An 18,322-nucleotide genomic window follows, 5' to 3' on the forward strand; every position below is an offset into this window, starting at 1 on the left:
CTGTCAGCATGAAATCTTGCAGACTATTATTAGAGACTTTGAGATAAAGAAAATATGCATTTGTCTGACTACATTCATTACCTTTTCACAAGTATAGTGATATACTCTATATGGGACATTTAGAAAGTAAAAGAGATACTTAAGTCTTCAAGTTCAAATCTACGATCGTGTGGCCCTCGTATATTTTGGCTTCTGGCGAGGGTGGGACATTGTGGCTGGAGCTCGGTGTAGAAGAGAGCAACACACATCTGGACCCGGGAAGCAGAGAGACAGAGATGGTGGAGGTCCCACAGTTCATATGAGAGAAGCTGTCAAGGATCTCTAAATATATTTTACTAGATCCCACCTCTCAAAGGTCCACAGTATCTTGTAGAGCGCGACCTGTGGACTACATCTATTACAGGGGAGTGGTCAATATCCGAATCAATGGTGACACTCAGAGGAAGAATAAGCAGGCTACCAGGAGGAGACCTGATAGGCTGTGATCTTATAGTGGGGGACGACGTCCCCTTCTGTCACAGACCTAAGGGAGGGGGATAGGTTGAAAGAGGGAGGGAGGGGTAACGGGAAGATACAAGTGAGGGGATAACAATTGAGATGTAGTCTGGATAAACTATTTAAAAAAATAAAACTGATAATCAATCTATCACAGTGATTAAGCAGTCATTTGTCTATATGCCGTGGCCAATATTCAAAACTAACTAATGGTCAAAGTAGCTAGACATGAAGCAGGCTCTTTGTAAATTGTTGTTGAGTTCAAGTACTGGCAAACCGGGCTTGCTAGTGGAATCTGTTGTGCCTCCAAGTGAGGGAAAGTTTCCTTGCTAAGATGTGATTCTGTGTGTTACATGAACCTGGTGCCTCTGTGCAGCGATGTAATCACGGGGATAGATAACAGATTTGTTCCCAGCACACTGACAAGCACAGATATTAGATGCTTTATCCCTCCACCAATGTACAAAGGGAAGAAAATTTCATCTTTGATGGTTGCTATCAAATTTTTCACTCCAGACGGGGGAGGGGGCAAGCTGTTTTTGTTTCCCAGTAACCAGAAGGTAGTTACCTCACACCAACGTTTCTGGGGAATGTGTAAGATCTGAATATAACAATAACAAAACAGTGGATTACTTCCTAGAAATAGAACACATTGCGTTGACTCCTCACCAACAGTAAATCTTGACTAGGGCTCCATAAACTATCACCACGTTGTCCCCTTCCCCACCCATGTATGTTTCTTTCTGAGGAAAAAGAAAACAACTGAGATGGTGTCTCCTGCTACAGTTCAGACTTGGCTTCTCTGTTCACGCCTGTCTCCCTGTCTCAGCTTCTCAAGTGCACACGCTGCTGTAATTTGATTGTGATCTATACATACACAGTCATTCATTCATTCATTCATTCATCTGTGTCCAATGTGTGGTCAAGGGTATATCTGAGCAGTTGAAACAGAGGCAATAATCTATAAAGCCTCAAGGGTTCAGCATCTAGTACCCTATTGAAAATATGTGCCAACTCCTGCCCTGGGAAGGAGCTTACACTTTAATCCCATTGTTATAGTCCTTTTGGAAATTACTGTGTTTATTTACCGTGTGTGTGTGTGTGTGTGTGTGTGTGTGTGTGTGTGTGTGTGCATGTACCACCATACACATGTGGAAGTCAGAGAATAACAACGTGAAGGAGCTGGTTTCACTTCCACCCTGTGGGTTCCAGGGATTGAACTCAGGCCTATAGGCAAGCATCATCAGCCACTCAGTCATCTGGCAAGGCCACACTGTAATGTTCTTGATGATAAAAACATATCCTTAGTACGTGGACTAGATATGAGTCTCTGTGTATCAGCTTCTTCCCACGAGTGTATTTAAATGTAACTTTTATTGTTTAGAGATAGGAGCTCCTGTAGTCTAAATGGACTTCCAGCTGCTTTAGGCCAGTCATTAACTTGAAGCCCTAATACCTCCAGCTTTTACCTCTGGAGTGTCTGGGATTTCAGGCATGTGTGCCTCTGCAAGCCAGTTCTAGATGGTTCTGGGGCTCAAACCTAGAGCTTCTGGTAACTAGGCCAGCAATCTACCTACTAAGCTATGTCCCCAGCACTTTAAGTGTCTATATGCTTCCTTGTCTTATACACAGTTGTTGGTAGTAACTATAGTGTGGATTCAGTGCTTTTAACCACAGTCTTAATGTATGGATTCCTCTATATTAAAAATAAAAGTAAAGACAGGATCTCTGTGCTATCTATAGCAGTTGTTTACTTGTTATCAACTACGTGTAAGTGATGTTCAGTGCCCTGAGCTCTTTGTCATTAATGGGTCCTTTGTAACCCTCCCCAACCTCAGAGATAAGGCCTCTGTGGTATAAAGGGTGCCCCTGTTCCTTACCGACAGTTAACAAGCACAAATTGGGACCTCCAGCATCAAGCATGTTCAACCTGGTCCTTTGAGTTAATTCCTGGGAATCCTAAGCTCTATAGGACATATTTGTTGAACAATGTATGAATTTTCTCCAACTGCGAAAGGGAAGGAATCCTATTGTATAACACACAAAGCCCAGAAAAAAAAAGAAACTTAGATTTTTGCCTTATGATTTTCTGAAAAAGGTAAAATTTCCTAGAGCTATTTTTCAGGATCTTAATATAGTAATAGTGAAAATGTTTGGCATTCATCTTTACTGTGCCATATTCAGGCACAGATTTAGTTTTGAGCTCATATTTGTATACATATAGTAATTTATAAGTGGAAGCACAAGGCAAAACATATAAATATCTCTAGTCTAGATGTGATGTAAGAGTCCCATAGTCCATGGCAACCCCTCTTCTGCAGAGAGTCACTTTTGGAGTGGATCGACCTTTGTGCTTAGCTGGAGAGAGGTGGGATGTGCCTGGCCACCCTACAAGAATAAACATCATTTACAACCTCTGTTCTTAACAACCTAAAGCATTTCCCCAACATTTCTGTCTCCCTTTGATTGTAAGTGCGATAGCAAGGGAAAGGAGCTAATGTTTCCTTGTGGCAAGAAAAGTCCTGCTGGGTTCAATCAGGTGTGACAGAATGTTCCAGAAGAAACCACTTGTGAATGAGAGAGAGGGCTAAGCATTCAGCCAGGAATGGGAACTAGGGAAAAGCTAGGAATTATCAAAGCAGGCCCCTCTCAGCATGTTTCCTAACCCTTGCTTAACATGTTCACAGTAGACCTTTAGACGTCTTGTGTAATTCCTCAGTGAGCATCTGTATCCAGCCACACACCAGGCAGATGTTCTGTGAATGTTGACTCTGGCCCCTGATGGCATATATTTTATGATTAGTGTTTGTCATGTCTTTATTTGCTTACAACTGCTGTCACTGGGGATCGGTCCTATGACATGACATTATCCTTCGTTTATATGATTGATCAAGGGTCAAACGTACTTGGAAAAGAGCCGTTCAGGGAACTGGGGAGATAGTTCAGGATGTAAAGAGGTTATTCCACAAGCATAAGACCTTGGTTAAATCCCAGAACACATATTAAAAACAAAACAAAAATGGCCCCAAATTTAAGCACCAAAGAGGCAGAGGCAGAGGCAGAGGCAGAGGCAGAATGATTCCAAGGGCTTGGTGGCCACCTCACCTTGCCTAATGAGTGAAAACTAGGGTAACCTAGTTTCAGAAGACAAAGGAGAGCAAGATCATGGAAGACATCCAAATCTGACTTTTGACTTCTGCAGGCATATGTCTATACATGTATATAACGGTTACTTCGGTGTTCTTGTAAAAGAACACATTTCTCTTTTTGATTGATGAGCTATGTTTACTCAGCTCATATATTAGTTTTTAATGATTTTTTTTAAATAAAAATGATATTCCTATAAAGTTACCTCCCTGATTAGCACGAGTAAGCTTTCAGTATGTATGATCTTTACCCTCTCCTAAGGCTGATGATTCTGTGAAACAGAACCCTGCAGCATTGAACCATAGCCTGCGCACGCTTCCATGACGATCTTTTACCTGATCTAGCTGACCTTTTCATGATGAAATGTGAACGTTTGCATTTCCTAACAAGCGTGAGGCCAACTGCTGGAAATCATGTTTTAAAAATTGTGAAATTTCTCCTATAATTTGTCTGATCTCTAACACTAGAAGCTGGTCCTGTACATACCAGGCCAGTTGTTCTCAAAGCTTTGCTTGAAGAAACAGCTCCATGTAAAGAAAAATCTCCGCAAGGCAATGGGAAGTGTGAAGGCCATCTGGAATGTTCTCCAGATGAATAAAAAGCATTTGTGGAAAATTAATATTAATTGCCAGGATCCTGCAAGCCACTTTGTGGCAGACTTAAACGCTTCAGCAGTAACTTGTACAGTCAGATGTTGACATTATAATTATTCTCTTATTTTAGAAGAGTGAATAATTATCATAGCAAACACTCTAATTTCCCATACACATAATTACACCCATTCACTGAGGAAAGACAGGAATATAAAGATTCCTAGTCTAAATAGGTTTTTTCCTCTCTCTCACTGATCTATAAAACCAAGGGGGCTGATCAGAACGAACACAAAATGTACAATCTTAATAAGTGCAATTGCAAATGCTCTGGAAAGAAGAGTCCTAGAAGAAATGAAATTTATGACTTAATAATTAATGAGTGGAAGTGACTGATCAGGTGAGACGAATATCAAGTTGCATTTGCATTCTACAGACAGTAGGGAGAACCCTATGGGCAGGGACCAAAAACAACAGAGGAAGCTACATGAGGTTTTTAAAATAGAGAAAATCGTATATCATCCTTAGCATCGGGATTAAGACTGAAAGTGGTTACTGACTGTCAACCGAAAGAAAAGTGGTGAGATTCAAAGTCAAGAGGATTCTGTCACACTTAGCAAGGATTTCCCGCATAGTTTTGAACCACTCGACAGTGTGCTACCGTGATGGGCAGGTCCTTACCAAGAACAAGATTTAGTCTTCTTCTTAGCTAAACAGCACTTTGGAAGAGACGGGACATAGCTGTATATGGAGTACTTAGCAAATGATAGGATGAGATGTAGTTTTTAAAAAGTGGAGCTAAACATTAAGAGTAGAAGAGAGGATGGCAGAGGTATAAGGTTCAGGAAACACTGAAGACAGTGTGGGCAGAAAGAATGTAGAAGTGGGAGGAAGGGATGGAGTCCTGAGGAAGGCTATTATTCTGGTCCTTACCCTTTAACTTATAGCAGCCATGATTACCTGCAGAAAACCTACACAAATGTAGCACATCAATATTCTGTCATGGAGAAAGCAGGGACTCTCAGAGCTCCACCCTTCCAACTGAAGACCTATAGACCTGAAGACCTGTGAATGGTGATCAGAGAAAGCGAGACATTTTCTTCCGTGGTATAGCTTCTGGTAGCTTCCCATGGCCTTGTAGATAACCCCTTCCCCATGCTCTCATAGGCAGCTGTAGTGAAATCCAACTGGTTATGAAGTAAGAAAAGACAAGGGAGTACAGGGGGCGTGGCTAGCTGAGAAAAGGAAGAGGATCAATGAGGATGGAAGAACAGACAGAAGGCAAATATGATTACTAAACGAATGTATGAAAAATCTCGTGGTGAAGCCATTATGTATAATTAAAATATGCAAAGGAAAAGAAAAGCGTCTCAGCAGGTAGGATGCACTGTACACTAGATGGACATCCTGTGAGAGAGACATTAAGATGGAGAGAACAGGACAGGTGTGACCCTTCATTGGAGATATACCTGAAGTTCAAGACTGTAAGATAGAGGAAAAGAACTCTAAATCCTGTGTAAAATGGCACAAAGAGAAATAGGCGATTTTCAAGTTTGACACAGAACTAACTCAGCTACAGAGTACACTCGTCACTGGTCCTTGTGGGCATAGGCAAGAAAGGAACAGAGAAGAGGAGATGAAAGACACAAAAAGTAAATCCAAGCCCACTCTAAATATGTTTCACAGTATAGCTCTATAGGCCCAGGTTGCGGAGAGACTGAACAACCACCCCGTTGTGTACAGAATATACAGCCTCTAAAGAAAAGGAAGGGGAAGTTAAGAACTCAGTCAAGTATGAAGACACTTAATAAAATTGATTTTCATGAATTCCCGAGGGGAGAGAATAATTAATAGCTACTGTTAATTGTGATCAATTAACATGACATCAGAGAAAGATCTGTGACTAAAGTAGAAGACTGTATCACTGACTTTACAAAAGAGCCCATTGGCTGAGTAAATGAAGCATTTGTGCAATTAAGATGAGATGTGAGCCTTTGGACCAAATAAACTCAATTAAAAAACTGGTCTGTGAAAACAGTGTGTCTGAGTTAGGTAGCTGGCTGTAGACATCAGGTTTACCACCCATTTTATTTGTCAACCAAAGTATTGACTGCCTCAGTCAGCTCCACCACCACCACCACCACCATCAGATATTAAATTGCTAATGAGGAAATGGTTTTCTGGAAGCTTGTTGAAATCAGAAGGACAGTGAAGCAGAAATCTCCACAGCATAGACATGGATGGCATTGACACAAGCTCCTCTTGCTTTCAAGGATGAATTCCCTTGTGCAAGTATCAGTTAGATTTGTGTTTTCTCTTTAAAAACTACGTAGAAATGGGACCTGTGATCCTTCTGGAGTCTGCTTTGTCATGTCACTCCACAGTTACACGATGCTAAACATCTACCTTTTAACTGCCTTGCTTGCTCTCCATTGGCTAAGACCAAGCATATCTCTCACTCACCAAACCATCTGAAACTAGGACGTCAGTCCCCTTCAATCATTACCTTGGGAAACCCATGCCCTGACTGTCCTTGACAAACACACACACACACACACACACACACACACACACACACACACACACACACACACACACACACCATTTTGTCGACATTGTGCGTCATCTCTTGATAGTCTTGGTGTCATTAGTAATTATGTTTTTCCTGCTTTATGGCAGGTTGTATGGGTGCATAGAATGTGCGAGTGGGACGGAAGTTTAGCCATTTAGAGTTAGGTCAGTACAGTCAGGAAGTAAAGAGCTGGAAGTTCCTATCGGGGATCACTTTCTCCTCTGTATTCTGCCCCGGACATGAGCCCATGGCATGGAGTCATTCACATTCAGGATGGATTTTCCCACCTGTATTCACCAATCTAGACATTCCTTGTAGACATGTCCAGTTTGTCCCCTAGGAGATGCTAGGTCCTCTCAAGTTCATGAGCAGTATGACATCATCCACTGAGGCTGAACAAGATGCCCATGGGAGAACCGAAGTGACAGCATCGATAATTATCCTCGTGTCTTCCCCAGTGCATGATTTAAGATACTGACGGGTTCAAATGTATGCATACATTTCCACATATATTTTTACTCCCCAATTTCCAGTTGTATGATGGTATCAAGGCAAAATATTACCATTTTGTTCTTCACCCCGAATCCTAAGGATTTGTAAAAAGAATGATTGACTGTGTGCAGTAAAAATGCTTAATTTTTCCCCTGGTGTGCTGCAGTCATCTGTTGTCGTTTCTTGGTGTATGCACAAACGTGTGCTTACGTGTGGAGACCAGAGCTTGATGCTGGGTGTCTTCCTCCATCACGGTCCACTCTATTCACAGAGAAAGAGGCTCTCCCTGACCCCAGAGCTTGTGTGTCAGGCTGCTATAACTAGCCATCTTGCTCTGACCTTCACACTTGGGAGACAAGTCCCTTATGCACTGCATCATCTCCTAACTCAGAGATTTCATTTGCTTAAGGCAAGTTAGTCATATTATGTGACTTGCCTGTGGTTTCTCCTACAGGACTGCACCTTAGCATAGCGGACATTTTGAGATGTGTCCGGTTGCCCATCTGTCCTCTTTTCTTCTGCCCGCCCCAGCTCTGCTTTCCATCCTCAACTCTATTATCTAGGTCACCCTTTTGTCCCTCCTCTAACTAAAAAAAAGAAAAAAAAAAGAAAAAAACAACTCATGTTCTCTGTCTTTTTTTAGTTAGAATGAAAGCTTTGTCTCTCTCGGGTGATGTTATCAGCGCTGTGGATATATCCTGTACTGTTTTTATCTGAGCATCACAAAATCTGATTCTGATTCTTCTGTTACAGGCAACAGTGCGTGCTTAAAAAAAAAAATCAATGCTGAAGTTCTTTATCTGCATCTCAGCGTCTAGAGTGACCGAATCCTTCATAACTAATGGAGATATTGAATTCAGAGGGCTTTATGGGGAAAAATACATCGCAATTTGTGTGAAAAGCAAAAACGGCGCTGCAATTAGATGCCATGACTATAGATTAATTTAGATCCATTTGACATTGGTTTGATAGAAATTGGTAGAGAGGTTTAAAATTAAAACTAGCCTTCTTTTGTGCAAACATCACTTTAATTTTTACACTGATGTGTTTGGCTTATAGAATTCTCTCTCTCTTTCCTCTCCCCCCCCCCCCCGTGTGTGTGTGTGTGTGTGTGTGTGTGTGTGTGTGTGTGCGTGCATACGTGTGTGCACACTCATACACACATGCATACATGCACACACACATGTGGAGGCAGGACTGCAATCTCAGCTGCAGCTCCTTAGGGTCTCTCTGCCTTGATTTTTGAGACAGAGTCTCTCACTGCCCCTGGCCTGGGATACTGGGATTTGGCTTGGCTGGTTGATCAGTGGCCCTCAGGGATCTACCTGTCTCTGTCTCCCCAACATGTCCAACTTTTTTTTTTTAATTATGGTCCCTGGGTGATCACACTCAGCTGCTTGTGTTTGCAATGCAGCCCTTTCCTGACTGAGCCATCTCCCCAGCCTGTCTTCTGGGCTTCTAAGAAATAAAATAAACTTGGTTTTACATTTCAGGCAGTGAGAGAGTGAAAGGGTTATCCTGGGCCTGTCATTGGTAGGATGCTTTGGGGTGCGTTGGATGTTGGCATTTTGGACACCAGTGAGCAGGTCTATGCCTATGTGGCAGCTCTGAGTTCCCATGTTGTTGTCAGGCTGCCCTCTAAAAATACTATATTGTAGCTCTCTGCTCTAAAAGCTCTGGGGCAAACCTGTGGCCAAAAATCAGTTAATCTGGGGGACAAATGAGTGCATCCTCAGGATCCAGCCAACTCATTGATAAAGTCCTTTGCTACTTTCAGACATCTTTCTCTTACTTTGTTTTAATTTGAGTGAAAATTTCTGTTTGGAAAGTAGATGCATATTACTGTCAAACCTTGATGTCCCTATATAAGGGTTATGTTTTAGTGAATAACTTCTGCCTTCCTAATTTTAATTTTCTGGAAAATTCTCATGTGTATGTTTCTGTATCTTAAACAGTATCGTCAAATTGACCTGGAGATTATTCACGTAGAAAAGAAAGTTGTCCCATATTGGATATTGGACCATTCAATATAACAGTGAAAAGTAATATAATGCCTTTTTTTTTTTTTTTTGATCTTTAGGTATAGTCTCACCTAGCCCAGGATAGCCTCAAACTTCCTAAGTAATCAAGGATGACTTTGAACTTCTGCTTTCCTTTCTTCAACCTCACATATGGTTGCAGCTTTGAGTAATGACACCCAGTTGATGCTGTTCTGGTTATGGCCCAAGGCTTTGGGCATGCTACTAAGCACTCGCCAACTGAGCGACAGTCCTAGCACCTCCTGTTTGCTTTTGAAATAAGGAAGGTGACTGTTTTATCTTCAGAACTTGTCCCCTCCTGTCCCATGTGCTTTTGAACTGTTTACTATTTGGCACTTGCACCCAACCCCACCTCTGCCAGATTCTATAAAAAGGGCAACTGTGCATATTCCTTCTATGTAGTGACTCAGCACATAAAGAATTTTTTTTGTATGAAATGCTGAAAAAGGGGTTTGTTTTTTTCTGTTATGTTAAAAACACAACACAAAATTTACCATTTTTAACCATTTCTGCTGAGAATTGGCTCCATTACATTTTCCTTCCAAAGTACACTTTCCTTTCATCTCCAAAGCTTCCAGAATGTCATATTCCAAGATGACAGGATACAGACTTTATTCAGATTTGTCCTGATGTCAATAAAAGTAACTGACTGGTAGACTTCAAAGGGAACAAAGATAGGGCTTAGCAAAAGATCCAGCTCGAGAGTCAACAAGTGGGAACATTTCCAACACCGCTGCGCATTAAGTAATGTTCTAAAAATACAAAGTATATTTGCACAGAAGAGATGATCTTAATCTCAGAGAACTATTGATGGAGCTGCAGATTCATGAAAAAAAAATAGAAAAAGGGTCTCAAATGCAGTGGAGATAGTGGGTTCTGTTGGAAGTTAGGATTGGAGAGGTTGTGCAAGGGCATGTCTGAAGGCTGAGCCCTTGGGGGTGTCTCAGGAATCATTATGTAAGTGTTTGAGTGTGCATCTGTGTAAGTATTATGTCTGCCCATGTGTGCAGACATATGTGTGCAGAGGGCAGTGGGGGATGTCTGATGCCCTGCTCTATCACCCTCTGTCTTATGCCCTTGAGACAGGTTCCCTCACTAGACCTAGAGCTATAATGGTGGCCACTAAACCCCCAGACCTCCTCACTTATTTTGAAGAATTAAAACTCTTGGCTCTATATTCAATACCATAGTACACAAAATGTTTTCAGTTGATGACTCTTCTGATTTTGTCACCATCCACACTGAGTGCACTGTTTCCCTTTAATACACAGCATAAGATGGCAAAAGTACGTCTGTACTCTTTTCAGAAATTGTGAGAAATTCTGTCAGAATCCAAAGCCAGAATTATTGAACTCAGGTCCTTGACTCCACAGCAAGAGCTAAACAAGTACCCAGACACAGTCCAGTACGGAGAGGTACTGACTGAACTGCCGCCCCACCCCCACCCTGCCCTCTGTAACTAAAGCAACCCTGTGTACAGTGAGACACTGCAGCTTACAGATAAGGGAGCCTTAGAACTGGTCCAGGCAGAGTCACGTGATGTCTCATGTCAGGACAGCGCGTGCAGGCCAAGGGGCGCATGCTGTGGCTTCAGCAGCCAGCCTGCAGGGATGCTGCACAATGCAGCATGGACAGACACAGGCACTTCGGATTCTTTACTAGTTTGATTTTCATTTGATTTTCTTGTTGTTGTTGAGCACTCATAAACCTTTACCATTTCTAAAACTTCCATAACCCCTGCACTGGGTCTGTGACTGGGTGTGGGGTTCTGACCCACAATTTCCGAAGCTGTAGTCTAATTAACTTGAGATTCGTGGCCCTTCTATGCAAACGGTGACACTTCCTTTAAATGATGTCCCAGAGATTGAAGAGATGAAGTCATTTCAAACAGCAGCGATGCTTTAATATCTGAGCACTGTGACTTTGATAGAGTTTGGGGGATGTACTTTCATACAAAGACAACTTGGCTTCATGGAAATTATTTCAGTAACGGAGTCAAGTCATCCAGGACTCAAACTCTTTCACCTTCTGGCTGCTGTGATCATGTGACACACACACTCTCTCTCTCTCTCTCTCTCTCTCTCTCTCTCTCTCTCTCTCTCTCTCTCTGTATGTGTGTGTGTGTGTATGTTTATACTTGCTCACGGGGGTCCCATGTGATGAGAGCGGGTGGCACTGGGACGTGTTCCCATCACTTATCCGCTTTGTTTTTAGCTCCAGGGTCTCTCACTGAATACAGGTTTTGCCTTTACGGCTAGAATGCCTGGCCATCAAGCTCCTGGGGTCCCCCTACCTCTGCTCCCCAGCAATGAGATTATCAGTGCTCGCTCCCATGACAGCTTCCATGTTGGTGATGAGGATCTGAACTCAGGTCCTCTGCATTCTTGCAAGGCTAACATTTAACCTCCCAAGCCCTTTCCCCAGGCCAGCGTTCCTATGAGCTTGAATACATGTGTAGATCTTTCATCCTTGGTTTCCTGGTCTACCAAACAAAATTAGTAACCAAATCTACTGCACAAAGATGTTACCATCTCATGTGTGTGCGTATGCGTGTGCATGCGTGTGTGTGTGTGTGTGTGTGTGTGTGTGTGTCTGTCTGTCTGTCTGTCTGTCTGTCTGTCTGTCTGTCTTATGTAGCTAAGTAGCTATGAATATGAAGCTCAGGTTAGCTCTTAGGAACCAGCCGCTTGCCCTGCATGCTATGTTGGCACAGACACCTTCTGACATCCATGACGTTCTGTGTCTCCTAGCACGAGAAGCTGATACATGACTTGGAAGAGGAGCGACACTTACGGCTACAGAGTGAGGAGCGGTTGCGGGAGGTGACCCTGGAGTCAGAGCGTACCAGGATCCAGATGCGGGGCCTGCAGCAGCGGTTTTCCAGGTACTGTTCTGCCATGGGCACCCTGGTCCTGAGGACTGTCCCCCTCTGGACCAGTCAAGTGTCAGTTGCCTTCAGAGGGAGCTCCAATGACTGACCTTCTCTTTTGGTCAAACCATTCCCTTTACAGCTTGATCACTCCCCCTGCAACTTATTTTGACCTGGCTATTGAGGTTAGAACTGCTTGTATTTTCTTCTCTGGTGGCTTCCCAAAGTGTTGTTCAGTGGGTTCGCTGTGTATTCTGTGGGTATATGCCAGCTAGGATAAGAATTTTGATGGTCATCCCAGTACTGTTTAATCATGTGAATCTAATTATTTGGTAAATTCTTACTTTTTTTCTGAATAGTCAAAAATAAATAATAGTGGGCTTATTTATTTTAGAATGATGAGATTACTTGGGTAAGTATTAAAATATCATCTGCTCTTACAGAGGACCTGAGTGTAGTTTCTAGCACACGCAGCCAATACCTCACAACTATCTGTAACTCTAGCTTGAGGGAATCCAATGCCCTCTTTTGGCCTCCGTGGGCACCTCTACTCACATGCATGTACCCACACGCACACACGTCCATATGTCTACATGATTAAAAATTAAAGAATTTAAAAGACATGATTATAATTTGAAAGGATAGTTTGGATGAAAGTAGCCCCTTTTTGACTGCATTTCAGCACAGTCCCAATTTTGGAATTCTAGTCAGTCAGTAGAAGGGCCGGGCAATGGCTCAGCTTACTATGCAAGAACCTGGTCAGTCCTAAAGGAGAAAACACAAGTGTGTGCACTAAAGTCCTGAGTCCAGATTCAGTTCTCTCGAGACAATTCACTTTCCTTAACGAAACAGGGAAACTCTTTTACTCCCCATTTTTGTGCTAGGCTGTGTCACGCTTGAGAAGTTGTCTTAAAGTGTTAATGTTCGTGAGCACCACTTGGGGACCTGTTTCCATTATGAAGCTCTTTATATCAATAATTGAGTCTTTCTGTCTCTTGTCTCTGCCTCACTGTCTCTGTTTCTGTCTCTTTGCCTCTGTCTCCCTCCCTCCCTCCCTCCCTCCCTCCCTCCCTTCTTTTCTTCTTCTCTCCCTCCCTCCCTCTCTCCCTCCTTCTGTGGTGGTGGTGATGCCTCACCACACATGCACTCAGAGGACACATTTTTGTATTGGTCATTGCTTCCCACCACGTCTGAGCCAGTGTCTCTTGTTGCTTTTCCCCTCCTATGTACACCAGGCTAACTGGTCAGCAGGCTTTCTGGATTTCCCTTGTCTATGCCTCCCATTTCCCCATAGGAGAGCTAGGAATGGAGACACATGGGCTTCATTGTCTGCCTTTATGTGGACCATGGGGATTTTGACCTCAGGTTCTCAGACTTTCACAGTGCTCGCTGTACCCACTGAGCCATCTCCCCAGTCTTTCCCTAAGCTGCTTTTGTGTGTATTGCAGAGAGAGACCTCAGCCTTGAGCTCCGTCCCCTCACTGTGGCTAGTACATGCAGTAGCTGCCCATGTCCTTGCTTTGGGGGCCTTAAAGAACATGGTAGGAAAACGAATGACTCATCTGTATTCATTATTGTAATTGAATAATCTGTCAGACTCATGAAATTACCCAGGTGCTGTAGAAGAGCGCCAATAAAAGCTTTAACATTTCCGTGGCCCACCCCTCTTATGCCATAACTTACACCCCCTTACCCCCAATTTTCCCCTCCTTTGCGTGAACTGTCACTTTATGTATAGCAGCCAGTAATAACAGCGGCTCTCCAATCCAACTTGAAGCACCGCCGTAGAGTACTTACCATTTTAATGATACAGGAAGGAAGGAGGCAGGGCTCACTCTTTGCGCCATCTAATTGAGATGTCTCTATATTCAAGCTATTGATTTCCATGATGGGCCACATAAGACACAGTAAATTATTTTCATATGATGCTAGGTGATGCTAGGTCATCAGTTGTAAATCAAATGACAATCCCACATAGATTTGGGTTACTAAATAGCCCAAGCTCTATCCTGGGTTGAAAGAAAAGATAATTATATGTACAATAAATAGCAGTTGGTTTCCCATAGTGCTTTTGTAAGGATATTTGCCACTGTAATCAGATTTCCTATGTAGAGCTTACACGGCCTCAAGGAGGTCAACTGCAATTACAGTCAGAGAACTAATAGAGATAAGCCATGGAGCGGGCATATCTAACAGATAATTACATGATAACTTGGGATCACTGAACTATTTTTGATGGCCTTTCACACGTCAAACTTCAGTTTTGGAGCTATTGCTGGTAGTGGTTCCTTATACAGCTCTGTTTGAGTCTTTGTACAGTCCTCAGTATTGAGGAATTATCCCTACGGGCGTATTTGGCAGTGGAATGGTCGTATAATGATTCTCATGGTAATACAAACTATTATGCTGGACTTTAAAACTTAAAAAGACATTTATTTTAATTATTTGTCTGTGTGGATATGTGCACATGAGTGCAATGCTTGGGGAGGCCAGAAGAGGGCGTTCGGTCCCCTAGGACTGGAGTTAGAGACTGTCGTGAGGCCCTTGGGGCAGATCCTGGGAATTCACTTCAGGTCCTTGATGGGAGCACTCCTTGCTCTTAAACCCAGCCCTCGGATTTAAAACTTGTACATCTACAATGTTAAATTTTCTCACCCTGGGTTGACAGGTCTCTTTATTTGTGTTAATAACTGGGGGCATAATTTTTTTTTTTTATGAGAAGATGTTGTTTTTAAGTCAAGTTCATGTGGTACCTACTCAGAGGTTTCTATGACTTACAGTGGAAGGCTGATTTACAAGAAGGTTAATGGAGGAGAAGCAGGCTCCCTCATAGAAACCACACGCCAGATTCCTAAAGAAGGTAGAAGTCGTAACAGACATGCTCACGCCAAGACTATTACTTAATAAAGTGCACAGTAGGGAAATGAAGATGGGGCATTTTCAAATTGAGCCTTTTCATTGGTAAAGGGAGCCCTTCAGAAGCCGGGTTTTTAGAGGCAGATGCTATTGTTACAGGGATGCCTCTTGTGTGCGTCATTATGCACTGTAGGATATTTTCCAGAAGTGGTGGTGTTTAAGCTGTTGCCTGGTGAGGTACATGGCTGAAACATATTTTATGAGAGGTTAATGCTGTAAAATCCCATAATTGTGCTCACCCTCTCCATTCTTTTAGCTTTTTGTCCAATGTGTGCTTATGTAGTTAGCCAAGCTTAGTAGTGTAGACAGAGCTTAGGGCAGTGCTTCTCCTCGAGGGTACAGATGCCGATGGGCTAAGGCCCAGCCTCATCATCCCACCTCAAATTAGTCAAGTCTTTGTGCCTCACTAGACTAACATGGAGGAGTACGTGCAAGGCCATTTTCTCCAGTGGGTGGACGTATTACCTTTCAATAAGGAGCTTTATTTTTTTTTCCCTTGAGGAATCAAATTATGAAGAAAGCAGCAACTCCACAGAGTACTGATATCAAACTAAGCCATACATGACTTGGTTCCTTAGGAAACAATTGTTCTTTTTAAATCTCTCTCTCTCTCTCTCTCTCTCTCTCTCTCTCTCTCTCTCTCTCTCTCTGTGTGTGTGTGTGTGTGTTTGTGTGTGCCTGTGTGAGGGCAGGTACATGCTAGTGATTACTTTCTGCCTCGTTTGAGTCAGGGCCTGTTGTTCACCACTATGTACCCCAGGCTAGCTCATCAGTGAGCAGCTAGACTATTCCTGGTACCATCTCCCACTTTGAAAGAGGACCACTTGGATGGCAGAGAAGTGCTACTGCATTCACCTTAAGTGACTTTGGAGACCCCAACTTGGACCCTCACTCATGCAGCATGCGCAGTGAGAGCTTTGCCCACTGGGCTCTCCACAGCCTGAAAGCTACTTGTCTATCCCAAATGGCCACTTTTATTATGTATGCAAGAAAAAGAAAAATGCAAATGCAGGCAAAGATGTCTTTTTATTGTGGCAAAGCTGTAGTTGGAAGGAGACCGTTGTCCTGAGTCAGGGCATGCAGCCTTGCTATGTGTTAATGGGTAAGCATGCCGAGGTATGAATCATCAGATGACATTAATGATTGCATAGAGCTAATCATAATGTATGGTTTTGTTGCATAACAGATCTGTGCTTCGCTGTTTGTCACTTTAAATTAAAGTTGGTTTAGTAGACTCAGCATCTGGCAGACATATTTTACAAACTATTTCCTTCCAGTAAATGATATCACGCCTAAAGTATTGGAGCCAGTGTTTCTCTCTATAGCTTTGGGGTGCTCCCATTGTGTGTATATAAGTGCTGTGCATTTTAGCAAGGGGAGCAGCTATGCTGTGCCAGCAGCTGGACTTGGTGAGAATCACTCATATAAAGTTCAAGCTCTCACTCTCTGCACCCTGTTCTGAACTTCTTCCTGCAAAACCCTTATTATCTGCCTTGAAGCCATTTGCTTCCTTATTGTATCAAGGGTTCTCCTTCCTCAGTTGGTTGCCTGCTTAAGTGCAGTTTGGCTCCATGTTGAACTTCAAGGGGCCATAAAGGAGTTTATCTTACCATTTGCCTTATCCAAGGGTTACTGTCCCCACTATCCCCTCTCAGGACCTTATCATATCCTCGGGTTTGCTTTTGCTGTCTACTAGGAAGCAATAGGGACCTGGCATAGAAGTAAGTGCAGAAGAGGATAATATACCCTTGCTCAGTCTCTCTTTTTATGGGTCACACATACATTAATAACATCGTGGGGGCTAGAAAGATAGCTCAGTTCTTGCTGTTCTTGCAGAAGAGCCAAGTTCAGTTCCTCACAAACATGCTAGGAAACTCACCATTGCCTATGACTACAGTTCCAGGGGGTGAAAAGCCCCTTTCTGGACTTGGCAAGCACCCCCACACGTGGGCATATGTGCATGCAGAAATACATATATATACTTATAAATAAAATTAGATCTTAACAACTTGAAAGGTGGCTTCCATGCATCTCTTAGAATAAAACATAAGAGAGGAGCCACCTGCTTACCTCTGGGCGGTCAGCAACTCCTCTGCTCTGCTGTCCCCTTCCCAGACCATCAAAGACCTTGCTTTAAAACCCTAGCCACTGACAGTGCTAGAGGAAAACATAAACGACGGCATCCTACAAAATGGACGGACGTGTGGGAAAGGACCGTCAGAACGAGCCTTCATTGGTGAAGAAGTGAGGAGCCATTTGACAGCTTTGACTCAGCTCTGATCCTGGTTTTCCTGGATGCCTTGCTCCTTCTGATGGATGTAGAGGGTGGCTTCTTCTTCTTTTCCATACAAGCATATAATGTTTTTTATCTTATCCATCCCAACTACATCCTTTCAAGTTCCCAGGGACCCACCTACCTCCCTACTTTAGGTCTTTAAAAGAACCCTAATTTTTTCCACTAATACCCTACTGAGTGCAGTTGGCATTGCCCATGTATGTATTTGTGTGTGGCCAGGTGCTGGGACCATATACCAGTGGTCATATCTATAAGGAAAAATGAGCCTCTTCCTCAGCAGTCATCACTGCCAATAGCTCCAAAGATAGGAACAGGGCCATGAGTACCCAAAACCCTTCCATGCTGAAATTTAGGCTTGCTTGAATTTGTGCAGGTCTTGTGTGAACAAACACAGCTGCTTGAGCTGTTGTGTGTGGGAGCCATGTCCCATGCAGAAGACAGCATTTCATAGCACTCTTCCCTACCCTCTGGCTCTGCCATTTTTCTGACTACTTTCCTCAGTATTCTAGAGAGTGGTTTCCTATTGGTATGGAGTTGCTATTTGCACACCATCTGCAACTTTTTTTTTCCTAGCTGAGACTTTTCATGAAAATAGGGCCCTCTTATTTGCCTTGCTATATAAATATACCAGAAATCTAAAATGACCAAGAAACATCAGTTGGTGGATAAATTTTCTTCAGATTACCACAGATGGAAGAAAATATTTTAAACGGTATTTTTCAACATCCCTAGTTAACATAAAACAGGTTATATTTTCCTGCCTGCAGTTTGAATTTTAGTGATCTTATTTCAGCAAATCAGAGGCAGCAGAAGGTATCTATAGAGAGAACTAGAAAGAAAAGCCGTTGCAGCCTGGATGACCACTAATTTGACAAAGCTGGAGCCTTCTGTTCTCCCTTTGTATTT

The 18,322-nt window shown here is 42.9% G+C and overlaps 1 protein-coding gene across 13 annotated transcripts in view; it reads left to right on the forward strand.

Annotated features, from left to right (window-relative positions):
* NCKAP5 (NCK associated protein 5) overlaps positions 1–18,322 on the forward strand; it is a 915,906-nt gene that overhangs the window by 425,074 nt on the left and 472,510 nt on the right. For all 13 annotated transcript variants that reach the window (XM_084799427.1, XM_084799426.1, XM_084799429.1 and 10 more), the window contains one exon: positions 12,086–12,219. In XM_084799427.1, coding sequence (XP_084655553.1) covers positions 12,086–12,219 — 134 coding nt within the window. The remainder of the gene's footprint in view (positions 1–12,085; positions 12,220–18,322) is intronic.

The sequence above is a fragment of the Acomys minous genome (genome assembly GCF_964271855.1).
Source record: "Acomys minous genome assembly, chromosome: 1".
Lineage (NCBI taxonomy): Eukaryota > Metazoa > Chordata > Mammalia > Rodentia > Muridae > Acomys > Acomys minous.